At 40.0% G+C, this 17698-nt stretch overlaps 1 protein-coding gene across 1 annotated transcript in view; it reads left to right on the top strand.

Annotated features, from left to right (window-relative positions):
- Nucleotides 1-16216, top strand: part of LOC137968303 (vacuolar protein sorting-associated protein 16 homolog) — a 60524-nt gene extending 44308 nt beyond the window's left edge. Inside the window, exons 25-34 of the mRNA XM_068814906.1 lie at nucleotides 1462-1596; nucleotides 3749-3857; nucleotides 5046-5143; nucleotides 6164-6268; nucleotides 6584-6661; nucleotides 7452-7553; nucleotides 9382-9449; nucleotides 11988-12084; nucleotides 14371-14474; nucleotides 15619-16216. Coding sequence (XP_068671007.1) covers nucleotides 1462-1596; nucleotides 3749-3857; nucleotides 5046-5143; nucleotides 6164-6268; nucleotides 6584-6661; nucleotides 7452-7553; nucleotides 9382-9449; nucleotides 11988-12084; nucleotides 14371-14474; nucleotides 15619-15763 — 1041 coding nt within the window. The 3' untranslated portion in view covers nucleotides 15764-16216. The remainder of the gene's footprint in view (nucleotides 1-1461; nucleotides 1597-3748; nucleotides 3858-5045; nucleotides 5144-6163; nucleotides 6269-6583; nucleotides 6662-7451; nucleotides 7554-9381; nucleotides 9450-11987; nucleotides 12085-14370; nucleotides 14475-15618) is intronic.
- Nucleotides 16217-17698: the final 1482 nt, after the last annotated feature.

The raw sequence follows: 17698 nt of genomic DNA, 5'->3' as shown, positions 1-17698 counted from the left end.
GAAACTCACTGTGTTTGAGCATGCGCGGCGGTTACTTAGCGACGTGATACTGTCCACAGTTTGTACGGGCAACACTTAAGAAAGCGGAATTACTGTAACGGAATGCGCGAGACAGAGCGGGCCGCAAGTCACAGTCAGCAACACATGTCGTCACGTGGCCCCGTTTTGACCAGTGCCTTTCAAGGTCGTGGACGGCGGTTGGATCAAAGTGAGTTTCGACTCATGGCAGAGGTGTCTTTTTCTCTCGAACTCGTCAGCCCAGCTGAACGCGAAAAGAAGAGAGACCTCGGCTTGCAGGGAATGTGTAATGTCGCTTTAAATGGCAAAAACTCATATAGACGACCGCCTAATTTGGTTTAATTCTCCGTTATTATAGCTTGTCTTCTTTCTCCCTTTCAGACTGGTGCTAGAGGCCACCCTACTGTCCTTGGCCATCCGGTTTTGTGATTACCCAAGATTCCCAAAGGGGAGGGAGCAAGTCGAGATTCATTGGACAGTGGGCTTAGCTATAAGGTAAGGCTAAGCCTGAGTATTGCATGCTGTGCGATTGGTCAGGATTAGCTCCTCTTACGCTACTGGACTTTGGTCGCTCTAGACAGGCAGAATAGACTGGAACATTCAAAGTGTCTTTTGTTTCTCATATTCGTTTTCAAATTTTCCTGTCTCCATCAGGCAAGTCTGGCCCTTTTGTCCAGTGAAGGGCCTAGGAACCTATCCCCATGAGTTTTTGACCTTTCCATTGACTCTCTGATTTTTCAGTCATTCTTTCGCGCCGTTGCCAAAATGAAACCAGCTTATCAGATATCTTTTTATATTTGAGGGACGCGTTATCCCACCCTGCGAGCAAGCGCCTTTCTAAAAACTCGGCAGAGAGCGAGAAAGGAAGGCTCTGCAGAAATCGTGTCAAGTCTTTTAGTCGCCGCAGGTCATCTTTCAGGGCTCGTCACCTCCGATCAAACCGGTGGGTTAGGCAGTGCGCGCATCATATTTTCAACAAGGCGAAGGTCAAAATCGAGCCTCCAGTACGAAAATCAATATGGCGTCTAGGAGTGCGATTCAGACTTGGCCTGGGTTTGAGACGGTCTCCCAAGCAACGTTTTGTGCATAATCAATAAAGACTACATGATTTCTGCAGAGTCCTTTCTTTCTCGTCGAGTATAGAAAGGCTCTGCTTGTGCAGGGGTGGCTTTTTTTGTGTGATCTTTCTAGCCGACAGGTATTTTCTGATGCAATGTTTTCGCAAAGCTTGAATTATTGCAAGAGTAGATCGTTGGGCTTTCATAGACTCCCAGCACCATCCAGAAGTAACAATACTTGGAATCCAACAGAAAATAAACCATACTGTGTTTCATGCTTTTTTCTCCACAGACATGCGTGCTAGAGCCCGTTGTTTGGTGCTGGGAAATGCTGCTTTTTGTTTAAAACAATCCTCCTCTCAAACTCGTTTTTCTTGCTTAACAGGTTCAGCAAGCCAACGTTGATGATGAAGAGATCGCTCGCGCCATCAACTCTAAGCTTGGAGAGACTCCTGGGATATCGTACTCAGAGATCGCTTCTAAGGCAATTGACTGCGGGAGAACACATCTTGCTATCAAGGTCAGTGAATGCAAAAGAAACATCAGCCAACACTACCAGTAATAGGGAGTTTACGGCCCGTTTCAAACGTCGAACTTTTCATGTGCCGAATCTAATGCAAATAAGCAAAAACAATAGATTTTTCTCATTTGCATTAGATTTGGCACATGAAAAGTTCGACGTTTAAAACGGCCTAAGAAACCACGACGGCTATGGCGACGAAAACGTCACCTCAAAATATTGAGGCATTTAAAGTATTTCACGGCTACTCCATGTTGTTTATGTTGTACGTTATGGGCGAAGTATCCAATAAGTGAATTGGTACGGGCGGATTTGAAGTAAAGAGAATGAATGAAAAATTCACTGCGATGTGACCACATTGTCCTCAAAACCTTAAAATAGGACATTTTCAAGTTTTGAGGAGTACGGGAGAGAAGCTTACAAAAATGCGTACGGTACGTGCATCACGATCACTTTGTTTCTTTTAACCAATAATATTACTGCTTTTAACCAATGTTAGTACAATTACATAGTTGATTATTGAAAGTTCTCTGCGCTGATTGGTTTGCACTCGAAGTGGTTATTACGCGATAATCACCTACGCGGTTTTTTTTTTTCAAAATGGCCGCAAGCTGTTTTGTCGACATGCCAGACGAAGAAATTAATGGTTTTAGAGTATCATATTTTCAAGTAATGACCTATGTAATTATACTAAAACAATTATTCACCTTAGGCTCGGTGAATATCGGTGAATAAAAACCTCGACTTCGTCTCGGTTAGTTTTATTCACCGATAGTGACCTCGCCTTTGGCGAATAATTGTTAAATATTACTGCTTTATTGCGTTGTCGTTGCTGTAGCCGTCGTCGTTTCTTAAACTCCCTATTGATAAAAACGGGCGCTTTGGGGGCAGAAAGGAACTCATACATAGCCGTTTTGCAAAACTTTCAACCCTTGCCGTTAATTTGAGTGACAGGTGGGATGCAGACTTGAGTTCTTTTGATCGATGGACCACGAATTGAAGTGAACTTTCCCTGTTTCTAAGAGGTATTTTTGCATAACGTTGATCATCATTTGGAGAAAAGTGCCTCCATATGAGCCCAGACATATCAAATTTTCACCACGGCGCATTAAAAGGGAAATTTCACTCTTCCGGTTTCATCTGGTCAATCAAAATGCCTGGCAAAATAGCCCAAATTCACCAATGTACAAAACGCATGTCCTTGAAACTCTGAAGAAAAAACGAATACAAATCCTTATTTTATCCCACGTAACCTGCAAATCATGTTTATTAGTTTAAATTAAATTTATATGTAGCAGAATTGTTCTTCCATCGTTTTTGCATATTCCCTCCGAATGCCATTCCTCGTCGCTTTTTTTGGAAGAAAGAGTTAGAACCACTGCTTCAAGACATCATGGCAATCTGAGAAATGAGATGTAGCTTATGCGTTACTATAGAGGATCATAGTGAGGCTGACAACTGAGGAGCAGAGAATACGTCAAAGCCGCTGTTACACGTTAAAACGTTTAGCTGAAACGTATGTGCAACGGCGCTGCAAAAAAAAGTTTCAGCAGGCGTTGCACCGTGCAACATAAAAAGGTCGAAACTCATTAGGGCACGTTGAAACTGGTCTCGAAATGTTCTTCCGTGACCTTAGCCAGTTACTGATTAGCTTACGCAGCGTAGCGTAACAAGACCGAGGGAGGTCAGTTTCACGAAGTGGTGTTACACGGTGAATGTCCTGTTTTTTCACCACTGCCATTGCTGCGAACGTTGCAGAAGTAGAAAGCGGCTATATTTTTCATGAAACGTCTCTCGCAACGGAAGTTCAAATTTTAAAAAGAGTTTCACGAAACCGATCGTGTTACACGGTACAATGCGTAACAGCGGCTTAACTTAATGTTAAAAAATCCAATAGGCCAGTTTCGTATTCTAACGGTTGGACTGGATCTAGCATGAAATGGAGGCTAATGCGGGCAAATCAATTTGCATTTGAAAAGATTTGCCCGCATTAGCCTCCATTCCATGCTAGATCCAGTCCAGCCGTGAGAATTCGAAGATGGTCTATTGTCAAGGAACTATTATTGGTGTTTTGTGTATAGTGGACGTGTATAGGATCTTTTAATGACGGAAGCGTCTAAGTGTTGAAATGTGGCTTCGTTGCCTTTGGTAGTTGCTTGATTATGAAGCAAAGGCCGCTGACCAAGTTCCACTGCTCATGCGCATGGACAAAGATGACCTGGCATTGGAGAAAGCCATTATGAGTGGGGATACAGATTTAGGTAACTTACTCGGAGGCCATCACTTTGCCTATTTCATTCCTAGGATTACAAGCGCTTTTATTTCCATTTGAAATCCACAAGTCCATTTTAGTGACAAGTTTCATGATTTTTTTTTCTCTCTCTCCCCAAGAGAACGAGGTGAGGGAGCGAATCTCAGTATCCCATGATAATTATTGGAAATCTATTTTTGGATCGCACCCATGCTGTGAAGCTTATTTTTCTGTTATTATCATGACATCTAAAGCCGTGTTCACACTCAACGTTAATTATGATAAACGGAAGTATAATTCAGGCTATCGTACTCCATTCAGTTTTATTCAATTATGGTTCTGTTCACATCTGCGAAAATTCAAATTCAATAGGGTAACATTGCAGTGTGAGACAAAATGGCGCTGTATCGCGTGGCTGCAACGATCATCATCACCATGCTTGACGCGAGGAGAGAACCAAGGATAGCTTCTGAGAATAGAAGATGACAAATCCAAATCTTCGCTCCATAAAGCGATTGGAAGTTTTGTCTGCTCATACCACCACGCGTTCGCCATTCTGTTCAATTACGCACTGTAATTACTTCAAACAACCCCCTTGAGGTTGTTTGAAGTAATTATAATTCAGTTATAATCAGGGACTGTAATTAGTTGATGTGAACCCATTTCATATTTAATACGATTATTATTCAATCACAATCGAGACTTAATGTGAACACGGCTTAAGACATGCCTGATTCTTCTTGTCATACGAAAGCCGATTTCAAAGGTTTTTTCATTGTTCATTAATAATATCTGCAGAGCTCTTCAATTGTGCACTGTGTTGTTCTGACCTTTGTCAAGTGTTCACGGCTATAAAATGTGACACTATGTAACGCTTATATTTATCCAATAATTTCTGTCAATATTATTGGACGACTGATGTTGTTGCGTCGACTACCAAGAGTTATGAACTTGCCGCAATGATATTCGACACAGGTTAGGTCGCGCATTCAAGAGCTCTGCAAATGTGCACTTCCTTTGTAACACGCTCGTGGAGTCCGTGCATTACGGACGTTTGCGCATGTGTGGTCGAAGATGAAAAAACGTGTATGTACGAACTGCGCAAACGCTCCCTCAATGCCACATTCGTACCAGTTTTCCTAAAGCTTTTGGACTCAACAATTGGCCAGCTTCCGTAGTATTTGATATTTATTTTCAGTTTACATGGTTGTGATGCACCTGAAAGATAATTTGACTCTTGGCGAGTTCTTGATGGCCATACGTTACCGTCCTGTGGCCCTTAAGCTATACATCAAGGTGAGTCTTGGGATCCTGTGGCATTCTACTTAGGGGAGTAGTTTTTGTGTGTTGCTTTGTTTTAAGCTTTTTCAAGAGTTAGTACTGAGAATATCAGGTTTTTAAGGAGCTATGTTACGTTACCCGTAAAACTGATGAGATGTGGTCGATACCTTGTCAGCCTCGAGTTTAAACTTAAAATTTGTGACGTGGAATTCTTCAACTGAGAAAAGCGTCTTCAGTTACAAGACAACTTAAGTCTGCTACTAGTCTTGAAGGCCTATCAGGCCGGCGCTTGTCTCCGGTTTCTATAGCATGAAGCGACTGGGAGTATTTCTACTCTCCCCTGGATGGGATGGCAGTCCATCGCAGGGTTACCCCTAGCATTAGATTCGCCGGTACCCATTTATACACCTGGGTGGAGAGAGGCACCGTGGGAGTAAAGTGTCTTGCCCAAGAACACAACACAATGTCCCTGACCAGGACCACTCGATCCGGAGTCGCGCACACTGACCATGAGACCACCGCGCCTCCCACATACAAGACAACTTAGACGATTAGAAAAAAAAAAACCCACCAATATCCTAAAGGGGTCATGGAGAACTTGAAACTGGACTATCGGGGAAACTGAACAGAAATCAAATCAATTCAACTCATATGAAATCGTTGATTGGTTTTTGAGAATCGGGGAAAACTGGGAGTACTCTCTGAACAGAGTGGAGAACAAACGAACTCAACTCACAGGTGACGTCAAAGTCTGGGAGTTTGAATTCAGGCTACATTGGATGGAGCCGAGTCGTCTCAACACTGCGCCATCTCTGCTTCCTCACAAAATCACGAGAAGGACTCAGAATATAAAATACTATAGAAAAATGAGTCACGAATCTTGTTTAGGAGAAAAACCCCCTCTTTGCTGAGTGTCATTGAAAACTATTTCTTTGTTCGCCAAGGGGTGAAGCAATTTTTTTGATTGATTGACTATGGGCATTTCTAATTCTACGTAATCCAAACCCTGCTTCGTTTTCTTCTTTTTTTTTTCAGTATTGTAAGGATCAAGATCGCCGCACTCTTGTGGACTTGTTCTATCAGGATGATCAATTTCTAAACAGTGGAAACGCCTTTGTACAAGACAGCTACGATGAGAGGGTATAAACATAAAAACCCTCCCTTTTCTATTTTATTTCATTTATATTTCATTTAACAAAGATTTCGGCTGAGGGTATCCAACTTCTAAAGAGAGTTCAGTGCTTTCCAAAGGAAGTTGAATGTGTTTTGGATACAAAACTGTTACATGTATTTTGAATAGTCGGAATTCAGAGTGCGATTTTTCCTTCCATCGTTCGCGGTGACCACAATGGAATTGAAAGCCCGATCATGAAGTAAATTTGCATGGCAAACTGTTTCACATATTTTTCGCAAGCAGTTTTTTGTTATATTGACCTTTATTTGCCTTAAATGTAGACGCTGGAGGCCAAATTGAAAACACTATCCAAAGCACAGATGTCGTACCAGCAAGGAGGCTTCCAGTTTTATGCAAAGGTATGTTGTTTGCTGACAAGAAACGTTTCAAAGGCGTTAATTTTTTTTCCTCGACGAATTGTGTTCTTTTCGCTTATTTTCACGGTTCATTGTTAAAGGTCTAAATAACGTTCCTCGCTAAGAGACCATTCCAAGCTTAAAGATTCTATAATGTGAGATAACATGAAAAACGTTCTGATTGGTTGACATGGTTCCAAGTGGTTTCTATATTATTATTATTATTATTATTATTATGATTATTATTATTTATTTTTTTATAATAATCAACAATAATGTAATCATAAAATAATGAATCATTTATATGCATTATAAAAAAAATTCCATTACGTATGTGTCTTTCTCTTTGGTCTTAACATACTAATTAATAGAAATCTATAAAAACTAAAAGGTTTCGTACTATACTAGACCATTGTAAAAAAAATTCCATTACATATGTGTCTTTCTCTTTGGTCTTAACATACTAATTAATGGAAATCTATAAAAACTAAAAGGTTTCGTACTATACTAGACCAGCTAGTAAGCAGAGTTACATACAATATATCGATTAAGAAAGTCCGGCAAGTCCTCTTTCAATTTCAAAATCAGTCTCATGAATGTTCGTTGGTAGTTTATTATTATTATTATTATTATTATTATTATTATTATTATTATTATTATTATTATTATTATTATTTATTATTATTATTATTATTATTTATTACGTGACAGGGCCAAAAAAAACATACCAAACAAATCGCGCTTGGAAGCTCGCCGGCTTTCATAACCAGTCTCCCTCCTCTATGTTTTACAGGCAGCAGAAGAACAAATCAAACTAATGGATTATCAGGAAAAACTGGAGGAAAAATACAGAAAAACATTTCTGGATAGTTCCCTAAGTGATACCATCTACCAGGTAAGGCAAAAACAAAGTATAGATTCTTTATGTGACAATATACGCAGAGGGTCTCTTTGAACTGATTTAAAATGGCGAAGCTTAAAATTTGCGAATAGAGTCTTAAAGTGTGCCAGCGAAAAGAAAATAATCGGGGTATGAAAGAACAACGTCCAAAAGCCCTACTCGCCAACAATTAGCATTTCAGGGCAAAAAGTCTTCGAGATATTAGCCCAGTTACGCTCTGATGGCTCCATACAAATCCTTCTAAATTTGATTCAGTTCATAAGATTAGGAACCGAGTCAAATTTAGAAGGATTAGTATGGAGTCATCAGAGCAAAACGAGACTAGTGTCTCCGAGACAATTTGCCCCACAATACCAGTTTTTGGCAAGTAGGCCTTCCAGATGATGTTCTTTCAAAATATCGCAACGAATCCCATAATTTCAAAAGTTTAGTTTTTGTGACGTCATCACTTTAGAACTCCATAAGTAATCGAAGTAAGTTATTGTAATTTATTGTATCACTCTGAGAGTTTTTGGAATGATTATGTGGTATAGTTGCCAAACCAACGTTGCTAATTTGTCGTGTAGGAGAAGTCGCGTATAGGAGGCCTGTAGACTTATAACTATTCCGTATTCAAATTACAGAATGATTACAGAATGATCATTTCGCATTGGGACTTACAGAGATGTACAAGAGGCTATTGCGCCACTTGAACAGTGTATTCTTAGTATGTAAACCCTGGGTTGTTCCATTCTGTTGTGGGGAAAAACGAATAATATTGTACATGCAATTTCAAATAAATCGCTACACTGACAGTCACGCTGTTTTATAAATTAAAGCTTCAATTTTGTTTGAATCAAACATAGCTTTAACCCGCAAACACCGCCCTCCACATCAAGCTCTCAAAGCCATTTCGGCACTCCTCTAGGGGTTCTTTATGGCCCAGCTAATTATGACTGGTATTGACCGAATGCAAAAATGGCCGCCAACAAATTATTCTTTTGTCTTTGTGTTAATTAGCTTAACGAGCCTCGTTCACACTCGTGAATAAACAAAAGAATAATTTGTTGGCGGCCATTTTTGCATTCGGTCAATGATGATCCCAACATCTTTGCACTTCCAAATCCTTTTCCTCTTCCTTTTGAGGTCCTGGCCTCGGTTGTTCAAAAGGTGGATAACGCTATCCACCGGAGAAATCGCTATCAAGCGAATACACACCAGCAAAACCAGTAATTAATTGAGTAATCCAGTGGATAGCGTTATCCACCCTTTGAACAACTGGGGCCTGATATTTATCGATGTTTTCCATCTCCTCGATACCGATCCTGATGTCAAGTGGGCACGCAACGTCTATGATGAGGCATTTCTTGGTCACCTTGAAGAATAAAACAACACCAGGCCTGCTAGACTCGATCGTTTGGTCTGCTTGGCTATTAAAGTCCTGGAGTATCGTCCTTTGATTAGATTCATTCATCGGTGTAGGCACCAGTTTGGTTACCCCAAATTGTCGCTGTCAAAGCCAAGCTTCTTGCAAAGCCGCCAGCTTATCACCTGAGCCACCCCAGTTCTTATGACACTTCAATGCGAGCTTCTTGCATTCCACCACTATATGTCCTTTTTCTCTCCTTCCTTTCTCCAAAAAGAAAAAATAGCCTTAATTAATTGTTCAAAATCCGTTATTCATCTTTGCCATTCACAGCAACAGAGGACATTAAATAGCGTCGGTGCCATACAGTCTCATTTGAACAAAATGTATGATTATTTTGGGGTTTTTATTGATTTTACAAGATTGTTTAGCAACCAGAGAAGACAAACAAGTTTTTTTCGCTTTTGTTGTTAATAGTGCGTGCGTGAAGGGGACCTAAAAGTTGCTGAGCAACTGAAGAAGGAATTTAAAGTCCCGGATAAAAGGCACGTGATTTGTTTTTGATGCGAGTCGAGCACCACAGATGTCGTACGTTGTACACCTTATTCCAAAATGGCTGCTATTGTAGTATTCTTTTGTTTGATTGCAAATTGCCTGGTTCGTAAAAAATAAAATTGAAAAGAATGTTTAACCTTGAACAAGGCAGCAAGGGCTAATTTGCAAACAAACAAGAGAATACGTAAATGGTGGCCATTCTGGAATAAGATGTCGAAGTTTCTTTATGAAAGTTTGTACTGGTAGTCACAGGATTTCGAATGCAATTTGGAGCAAATGGGCACGACTTATTTTGTTTTTGAAAGACAAACAAAATTGCACGAGCCCGTACGGCGGGAAAGGGCAATTTGTCGTCTTTAGCAAAAATGACCAGAGTTTATTTATTCCAAATTGCACGAGAAAATTCATGTGATTACTTATTCATAGCAGACATGAAAATACGTCGGGAAAGCCTGTCATAATTAAGCAGAAGTTATGCACGCGTACCACGTAATCAGGCAAAAAATTGCGCCATCCAGGGATAGCACTTGATAAGCTACCTATGCCGGGCTTTCTTTGATCGTTGACGAATTAGAATGCCTGGTAGGTTAGCTCTTGAACAGAATTTCCCCTTTTCTGCACCGTGTTATCTGAAAACTGGATTTCTCATAGCCAGTCAAAATTGGGAAATTGTCTTCATGTACATTATCAATGTTTTTACAAAAAGGGGCGCTCTGAAAGGACGGTCTAGTCCACCAGTGGTCGTAGCTGTTACTTCGATTATAAAAATCACGTATCCTTTTTCGGATATCGATTACTTTTTTCCAAAGACCAATGTTGATAGAGCAAGCAATAGAGCAAGTCGGTGACATCCTACAACATGATTGCCTCTCTAAATTAAATTAGGCTTTGCCTCATGGGCTATTGACCCGTAGCCCTTGCGGGCGAAGGGTCTAATTGTTAAATAGGACACGGTGTCCTTACAGAGAGATCGACTTCCGTTCGTTTACCCTCCCAACCTTGATATACTCCAAGGACCATAACACCGGGTACTTCATGCTTTGCTCCTTGCAATTAGTGTGTCAGTTCTTTTTCATCCCACAGAGTTATGAACCAGTATTAAAGGCTTGTAAGACGGGGCCTACGGTTTAACGAGAGGACTAGACAGTCAAGCCGTTTGCAGATGTCAGTAAAACAGTACCGCCATTTGCAGATGTCATTTCAAAAGTAGCACTTTCTCCTCAGTTATATGAAGACCCTGAGTGTCACGGTGTGTCCGGCCGGAGTTTTGATCCCGCGACCTCCCACACAGTAGTCCGATCCTCAACCGACTGAGCCGACCGGTTCGGTGGCTCCTTACTTAATCTTAATTAACCATTTAAGTAATTTTAGAACATTGTGTTCTAAAGTGAGCAACTGCGCACCGGTGGCTCAGTTCGTTGAGCATCGGGCTGTCACCCGGGAGGTCGCGGGATCGAACCGCGGCCGGATCAACGCTCAGGAAATAATACCTCAGGAAAAATACCTTTTTAATTTAGTTTTTCAATGGTTAGCCTTTCAAGTCTTCTCGGATAAGGACTATAAACCGTAGGCCCGGTCGGTAATGTCTCTAAAAAGGTGGTGTATTAGAGATGTTTAGCATAAGTCCACGATGTATGTAAATGATCTGTTATTAGTGGACTTAGTGGAAATACCCAGGGGATCTGTTTGTATTTCAAAGGAAGTTATTCGGGCATATATCGTGTTTGCGATATGTCGTGTTTTGCAAGGAAATTTTTGGAGCCGCGCGTTCAGAAACTTAAAAAAAACACTGGAAAGCCAAGCTATCGAAAACCTGCTGGAACTTTGGAAAAAAAAAAACGAAGAGGTTTTTCCCCATAACTACGGTGTATGAAGAATTGGTTGATTTTACTTCCATTGCTTTCGACATCCAACTTTTGATATTTGCTCGACATTTTGTCTTCAACAATATAAAGCTCACTTCACTCTCTCTCATTTTTCTCTAGAGACATTACGATTTTTACCTTGAAAAACTCGCTCGCAAAACACACTAACGCCTGTACGCGGGCTAGGATTTCGATTACACTGTTGGCTTCGCATCACCGAGAGAAGCCTGTTTTGAAGTAGTTCTATAACATCATCTCTAAAAAGCAAGGGAACATTAACTTTGTCTCAGATATATAACTGGGCAATTTTCATTTGACGATTATTGACGTCTGAATCTCGACCGGCGGAAAATTCAAGCTTTATAAAACTACCATTATTCATTCCCGCGTTACTTTTTATTTACACGGTATATGCTCGAATAACTAACATCTCTGTTAGGCCGCCTAAGCAGATACAGCCATAAGTCAAATAGGGACTTTGCCGAGTACTGGAATACGTAGATGTAGATGTAGATGTAGATGTAGATGTAGATGTAGATGTAGAGATGCGCCGTCAGCTTGCTTTTCTAACTACACAGCGCACTCAGGCTGTGGGGTCCGGGGCAAATGGAAAAACGTTTAGTTCATCCTTGCATGCAGTTCATTGGTTGTTTTTCTCATCAGATTCTACTGGTTGAAAGTCAGAGCGCTGGCCGAGAGTCACAATTGGCTGGAACTCGATAAATTCTCTAAGTCGCGCAAATCCTTGATAGGATACGAGGTAATTCAAAATTCTTAACGAACACTGGCCCAGGTCGGAGGAGAACTTTTCTCGTTGATCAGGGTGTCCCGAGTTCGACTCCCGGATGAATGGGCTGTTTCTCGTCGAACATTTATGTTCTTGGCCGCAAAGACTCGATCTATTCTTACCATGCTTTAATTTTAGAAAGTGTAGGTAATGATTAAGATTTGTTAGCTCTACAAACGTTTTTATAATATACGGTAGGAAAAATTCTGACATTGATTGTACACCCGACATGTTTGTTCCTTTCGAGATCCACAAAGCCTTTGTAGGTGACGCTTTTGTGGGCTTTGGAACCCTCAGTGACTGGAGGGGAAGCCACAAAAACGAGCGCTGAATCCGCAAAGATTAATATATAACAAGGCATCATGTTATCAGCGAGTTGTCTTTTAAGTTCAAAGAACTTGTTTGACAGTATCATTTCCCAAAATTTGAGCCTTTTATTTTGGATGATAATTAAGCGAAATATTGTCCATAAAAAGGTGATAACTTGTTGGGTTGAAGAAGCGCTAATGAGCCCATCCATTCTGTGTCATTCTGAGGTCTTGGTTCGAACCTCCTTGAAGCCTCCTGAATTTTTCCTGCGTCAAAAAGAGACATTCACAATTGCTTAAATTGTCCAGCTAAGTGCTAAGATCTTTTCTGTCATTCGTCTATAACTCGTACTTCGAATATTTATGCATTTTCTTTCATTCATCGAGTCCTTTCACGAGACGACATTAGCCCAACAAATTGTTCAGATCCTAAATGAGTGACTTCATAGCTCAGTTGACAGAGCATTGCATCGACATCGCAGAGGTCCTGGGTTCGAATCCCGTCAAAATCACCTGAATTTTTCAGATGTCAAAAAGAGACAATTTCTTAAATTGCCCAGATGTGTGCGAGGATCAATCTTCAATCATTTTGTGTAAGTTAACAATTTTCAAAGCATGTGTCCTCAAAAGTTATCTGATATATCGGGCTCAAATTTTCAGGAAGGTGATTATGCACTGCACTTTCAATAGTTAGTGATTGTATGGTTTGTGAGAGATCTCATTATTTATGTTTATGGAGTCTTAGAAGAGTTTTTAGATGAGCGCGCTCCGTGTAGGCCACACACGCAATGTGGCCTAAAATCGGGAAAACTGTAAATTAATTTTGTCAGATGTGTTGAGCAATAGTCATGAAACTTAGTGCAGTGACCTAGCTTGATTTTTTGCTAATACGTAAGATTCGTTTCTTTGCATGTATAAAAAAGTGAAAAGCATATTATCTAGTGGTAGTTAGCTTTCAATAGCGTTTTCATAAATAACTCAAGTGCTACTTCTGAGATAGATTTTTTCCTATACTGTTAATTTGGTAAGAAAATTTAATGGGGTTTTTCGAAATTTGAAAAAAATGTACGTCTAGGTCACCGAATTGATTTTTAAGATATTTTTCCAAAAACTGAGTTTTAGAGGGTCTTTTTGCAGTTCTGTGCCGTTACCATAGCAACAACTGCAGACTGGGGGACAACCTTAAAAATTGGCTGACAATAGTATGATACAAATATCAAAACGTTCTCCTACTGAAAGGGTCGGCAGTGTTGTAATTTTTTTTTCCAGTGGAAACCCACTGTTACTTTCAAAGCCCTTTTGAGCCTCCTTAATTTGAGTTGCCCGTGAAAACTTCCCAGACAAGCATGGCGATGGCGTGAGAATGTGTATACAGTAAACACCCGCACATAAGAACTCTGATTCCAGGCTTCAGGCTGATCGTGTTCTTATTTGAGGGGTTCTTAGTGAGAAATTAGCCTGAAAGTGTTCTTAAAATGTTCTTAAAATTGGTTTCTGAAATACTTCAAATTATACATTACTAGAGGTGTAATTAACATACGATGCTTTCTTGTTTTGTCATGCTTCTTAATACCATGGTACTTTGATATGAGTTACTGCACTGTATTGTTTCCTTATTCAAATACCATTTCCCTTTATACCAAGAACATGTTTTATTTTTCAGGCTGAATTTGTTCTTATTTATATGGTGGTGCTTTATTGGCCAAATTTCAGCCTGATGTTATTAATCCACGTGTTCTTGTATGCAGGTGTTTACTGTATTTGATTTCGTGTTAATCCATGAACATTTTCCTCTATCATGGGTGCCCGGCATATGCTGATAAGGCGAAAATTGCAAACACAGATCCCCGTTTCGTGTCTTCTATGTCACGGCGCGAAATACAGAAATCTTTTTCGGTTGTCATTTCTTGCTAATCCTAAATGTGTATTTTTCCCCGTGTTTTAACCCCAGCCATTTTTTGAGGCTTGTCTGGAATTTAACAGCAGAGTCGAAGCAGAGAAGTACGTCTCTCGAGTTCTCCCTGAGAACAAAGTGGCTTGTTACGTGAAACTCGGGTGAGTTTATTTCATCGCACAGTATATACTTTTCTCGTATTTCAGATGTTCGAGTTCCCTTCTGAAGAGAAATGATTAGGAGTAGAATGCATTTAGTCGTACTTTCTGTCAAAAGGCTTGGTCTTTTTGTAGATGAATTAATATTAGGATCTCATGCCCACCGCACAGATTATTGCGTCAAATGATTTTGGCTATCTGAACTAGTATCTTTGCATAAAAATTCGTTTGTTTAATTTAGTCTCCCCAATAAGTAGAGCTCTTGTGCTCATCTACATATTCTCAGAGACTTTAAGTTAAAGTGGTTCTTTTTCAGTTTATGATCACCGTACCCTGGTTTGACCAGTTTTGTAAGACGCTATTTTGCGCACGTATTAAAACCCGAAAAGTAGATTTCAGCAGGACAAGGGATTTTATCCAATCAAACAAAGACAGTTTCACCCGTTTCCATTGTATGCAATTCCCACAAGCTACATGTTGATTTGAAACGCTCAGTCTTGTTAAGGGGAAGTCGAAATTAAGACAGTATCTTGTCATGGCTGTTCACTTGTATTCTTGTTGAATCCTTCGGGGCTCGGGAAAGCACACTCTAGCCCGCCAAGTTTACACACGTGTGTTAAAACCATCATGGAGTAAGAGTTTTATTTACGTATACCGTGTAGCAGTGTTATTTTGCGGGGTTTAATTTTGCGGATTTTGCGGATGGTACTTGATCCGCAAAAATAAGTTCCAGAAGAAAAAAACATCAGAAAAATTAAAAACCGCTAACATTTACTCCCATAAATATAATTAAAATCAAAGCAAATTAACTCAGATGAAATAAATGGAGAAAACGTCTCGGAGCAGTGTAGCGAACTAACAAATTCAACCCACATCGGACGCTGACTACGGAAATTGAACCTGGACACATCGCTGGTAGGTGTGAGTGCTCCCCGGCACCACTTCGTTATCTCTTTTCCCCAAAACTCGTTTGAGGCATGACTTTCAGATCAAATTACATTTTTCTTTACGATTCCTTCAAGACAAAAGAATATTAGCTGTTGCCAAATAGTTTCGTGATCTTTGCCAGTTTTGACTTTGTGGTGGAAGCTAAAAATAAGATAATTTAGCTGATTTGTTTTCTTGGGTTTGGTTATCTTTCCCACAGGAAATACGAAGATGCTGCGGAGACCGCTTTTGCTCAGAAAAGCGAGGAGGGTCTGGATCTAGTGCTTGGGAAATGTTCGAATTCAAATCGTCCTCTTGTCAACCGCATTCAAGAGATGAAGGGTCATCTTCGTCAACGGCGATAAAGATCATCTTGCCAGCGTGTTCAAACTGTGATCTTCAATGGAATTTCGATCCATCAATTTTTAACCTATATGTGCCTTAGTAAACCAACCAATTGCGTGTGGGCGTCTTACCTCAAGATAATAGCCTGATTTTTCATGTCGAGGGCAAAATGCGGGAGGGAAGGTACAGCATCTTCTGCAATGTAACGCGGTGTAATGCGTGACACCCCAAGGAGACTAGAGCAGAACATCCAGCGGAATGATTGTGATATGATGCAATAAATTGAACAAGAGTGAACTGATCAAAAATAAATGCAACAATAAATGCGACCAAATAAATGCAACAATTGGATGCAATCAGTGGAACACTAATGATCATTAATTGTTTTAAATAACGCAAATTTGTATTGAGAGTAACAGGATTTAGTTACAATCTATCATAAAATTAAATTTACAATAAATAGTGTTTGGAAATATAGTTGTTAACAGGGCAGAGCCTCCTTTTATCTTCTTCTTTACCAGGAGAAGAAAAGGAGCCTATGCCTGAATCGCGTCCACTCTTTCAACTTCTGGTCTTGTCAATCTTGTTTCCTCTCGTCAAACTGGTTTTTTTTCCAGTGCAAACATTCGTTTAGTGATAAAACCGATGGTTATAATTGAGCCCGCTATACCGTGAAAAACTAAGATGGCGGAAACATCTGGCCTATTAGGCCCTGGGTCGAGACTGTATCTTGGCAACATGCAGCGAATACTCATTAAAGATCTTTCTCGATTCATACAAAGTCTTTCTCAAGAACGCCGAAAGAAAGGCTCTGCTAGCAGGGTGTTAACAGGGCTACCACTAGTAGAAATTCGTTTGCATGAATTTATACCACACGCAGTTACAAAACCCATGTACAAAACACAAGGACACACAATGTACACATACAAGGACGGTATCAAACCTGTTAAATATGAACTAAGTGAATGATGAAAATTAAGAGGCTTATCTAAAAACAGGCCTTCTTTACAAAATAAGAAGCCTAGGATGAACTCCTGTCAACCAACACAGTCTTTCGTTTACCGAACGGAAACAAGACCACTTTGATGCACTTTGAAAGTTCGCTGAAGGTGCGGTTTGACGAACATAAGTGCTTAAATTCCTCCACACTAGAACTGTCTCCCCATCATGGGAGTTCCATTGCCTCCAAATAGATAGCCAATACTCTTACATTAATTAATTAACGGTGTTGATCTTTGACCACTAATTCTCACTGGCTCTCACTACTCTCGACACTAGAGTATTTTTTTTTCTTTTGTTAAAAGTTTCAAACAAATGTATAAAATTTGACGTGCGGGTTAAAGCCGGGCGAAGCTGGGGAAAAGTAATCCTCGTATTTATCTGGACAGTTAAGCAATCGTCTCATATGGACCGTCATTTAAATTGGAAAAAATCATATACACGAGCTCTCAAAGAAAAGATCTAGGAGCATGCACAGGTATACTTTGTAAGCTTCGCCGCTTTGTTATTTCTAAATAAACTTTTCCCTTCCTGTTGTCTGCACGAACTATGGAGAGTTTAGGATATGATTGAAGGGAACTTAAATTTGGAATGAAATTGATAAAAAAGCTCAACTTAACAGGCCACCTGTGACGATTAGCCCCTATGGTTATTACAGGTAGCCAGCTTTATTTTATAATTCCGGCTTATGATGGCCCCTATTGTAATTTTTCTCGAATGAGTGAGCGGAGTGTAAACAAATTGTTGTTGTAGATGTTGCCGGTAAAATCCGTTTTCAGGTTGAATCCGTTTTTACCAAGAACAAATTGGTGATCCTCATTTTACCTGCAATGGGTTGTATATGCGCGCATGCATCCATATGAATTGAAGAAACTTTTTTGGAGCCTAAATTAAGCCTATTCTTGATTTGCATCCACGTGATGAGACGGCCATGTTGGTGTACAATACAATAAAAA

The sequence above is a fragment of the Montipora foliosa genome, chromosome 8, assembly GCF_036669935.1.
Source record: "Montipora foliosa isolate CH-2021 chromosome 8, ASM3666993v2, whole genome shotgun sequence".
Lineage (NCBI taxonomy): Eukaryota > Metazoa > Cnidaria > Anthozoa > Scleractinia > Acroporidae > Montipora > Montipora foliosa.
The sequence above is the reverse complement of the archived record's forward strand: the minus strand, read 5'-3'. Positions and strand labels throughout refer to the sequence as shown.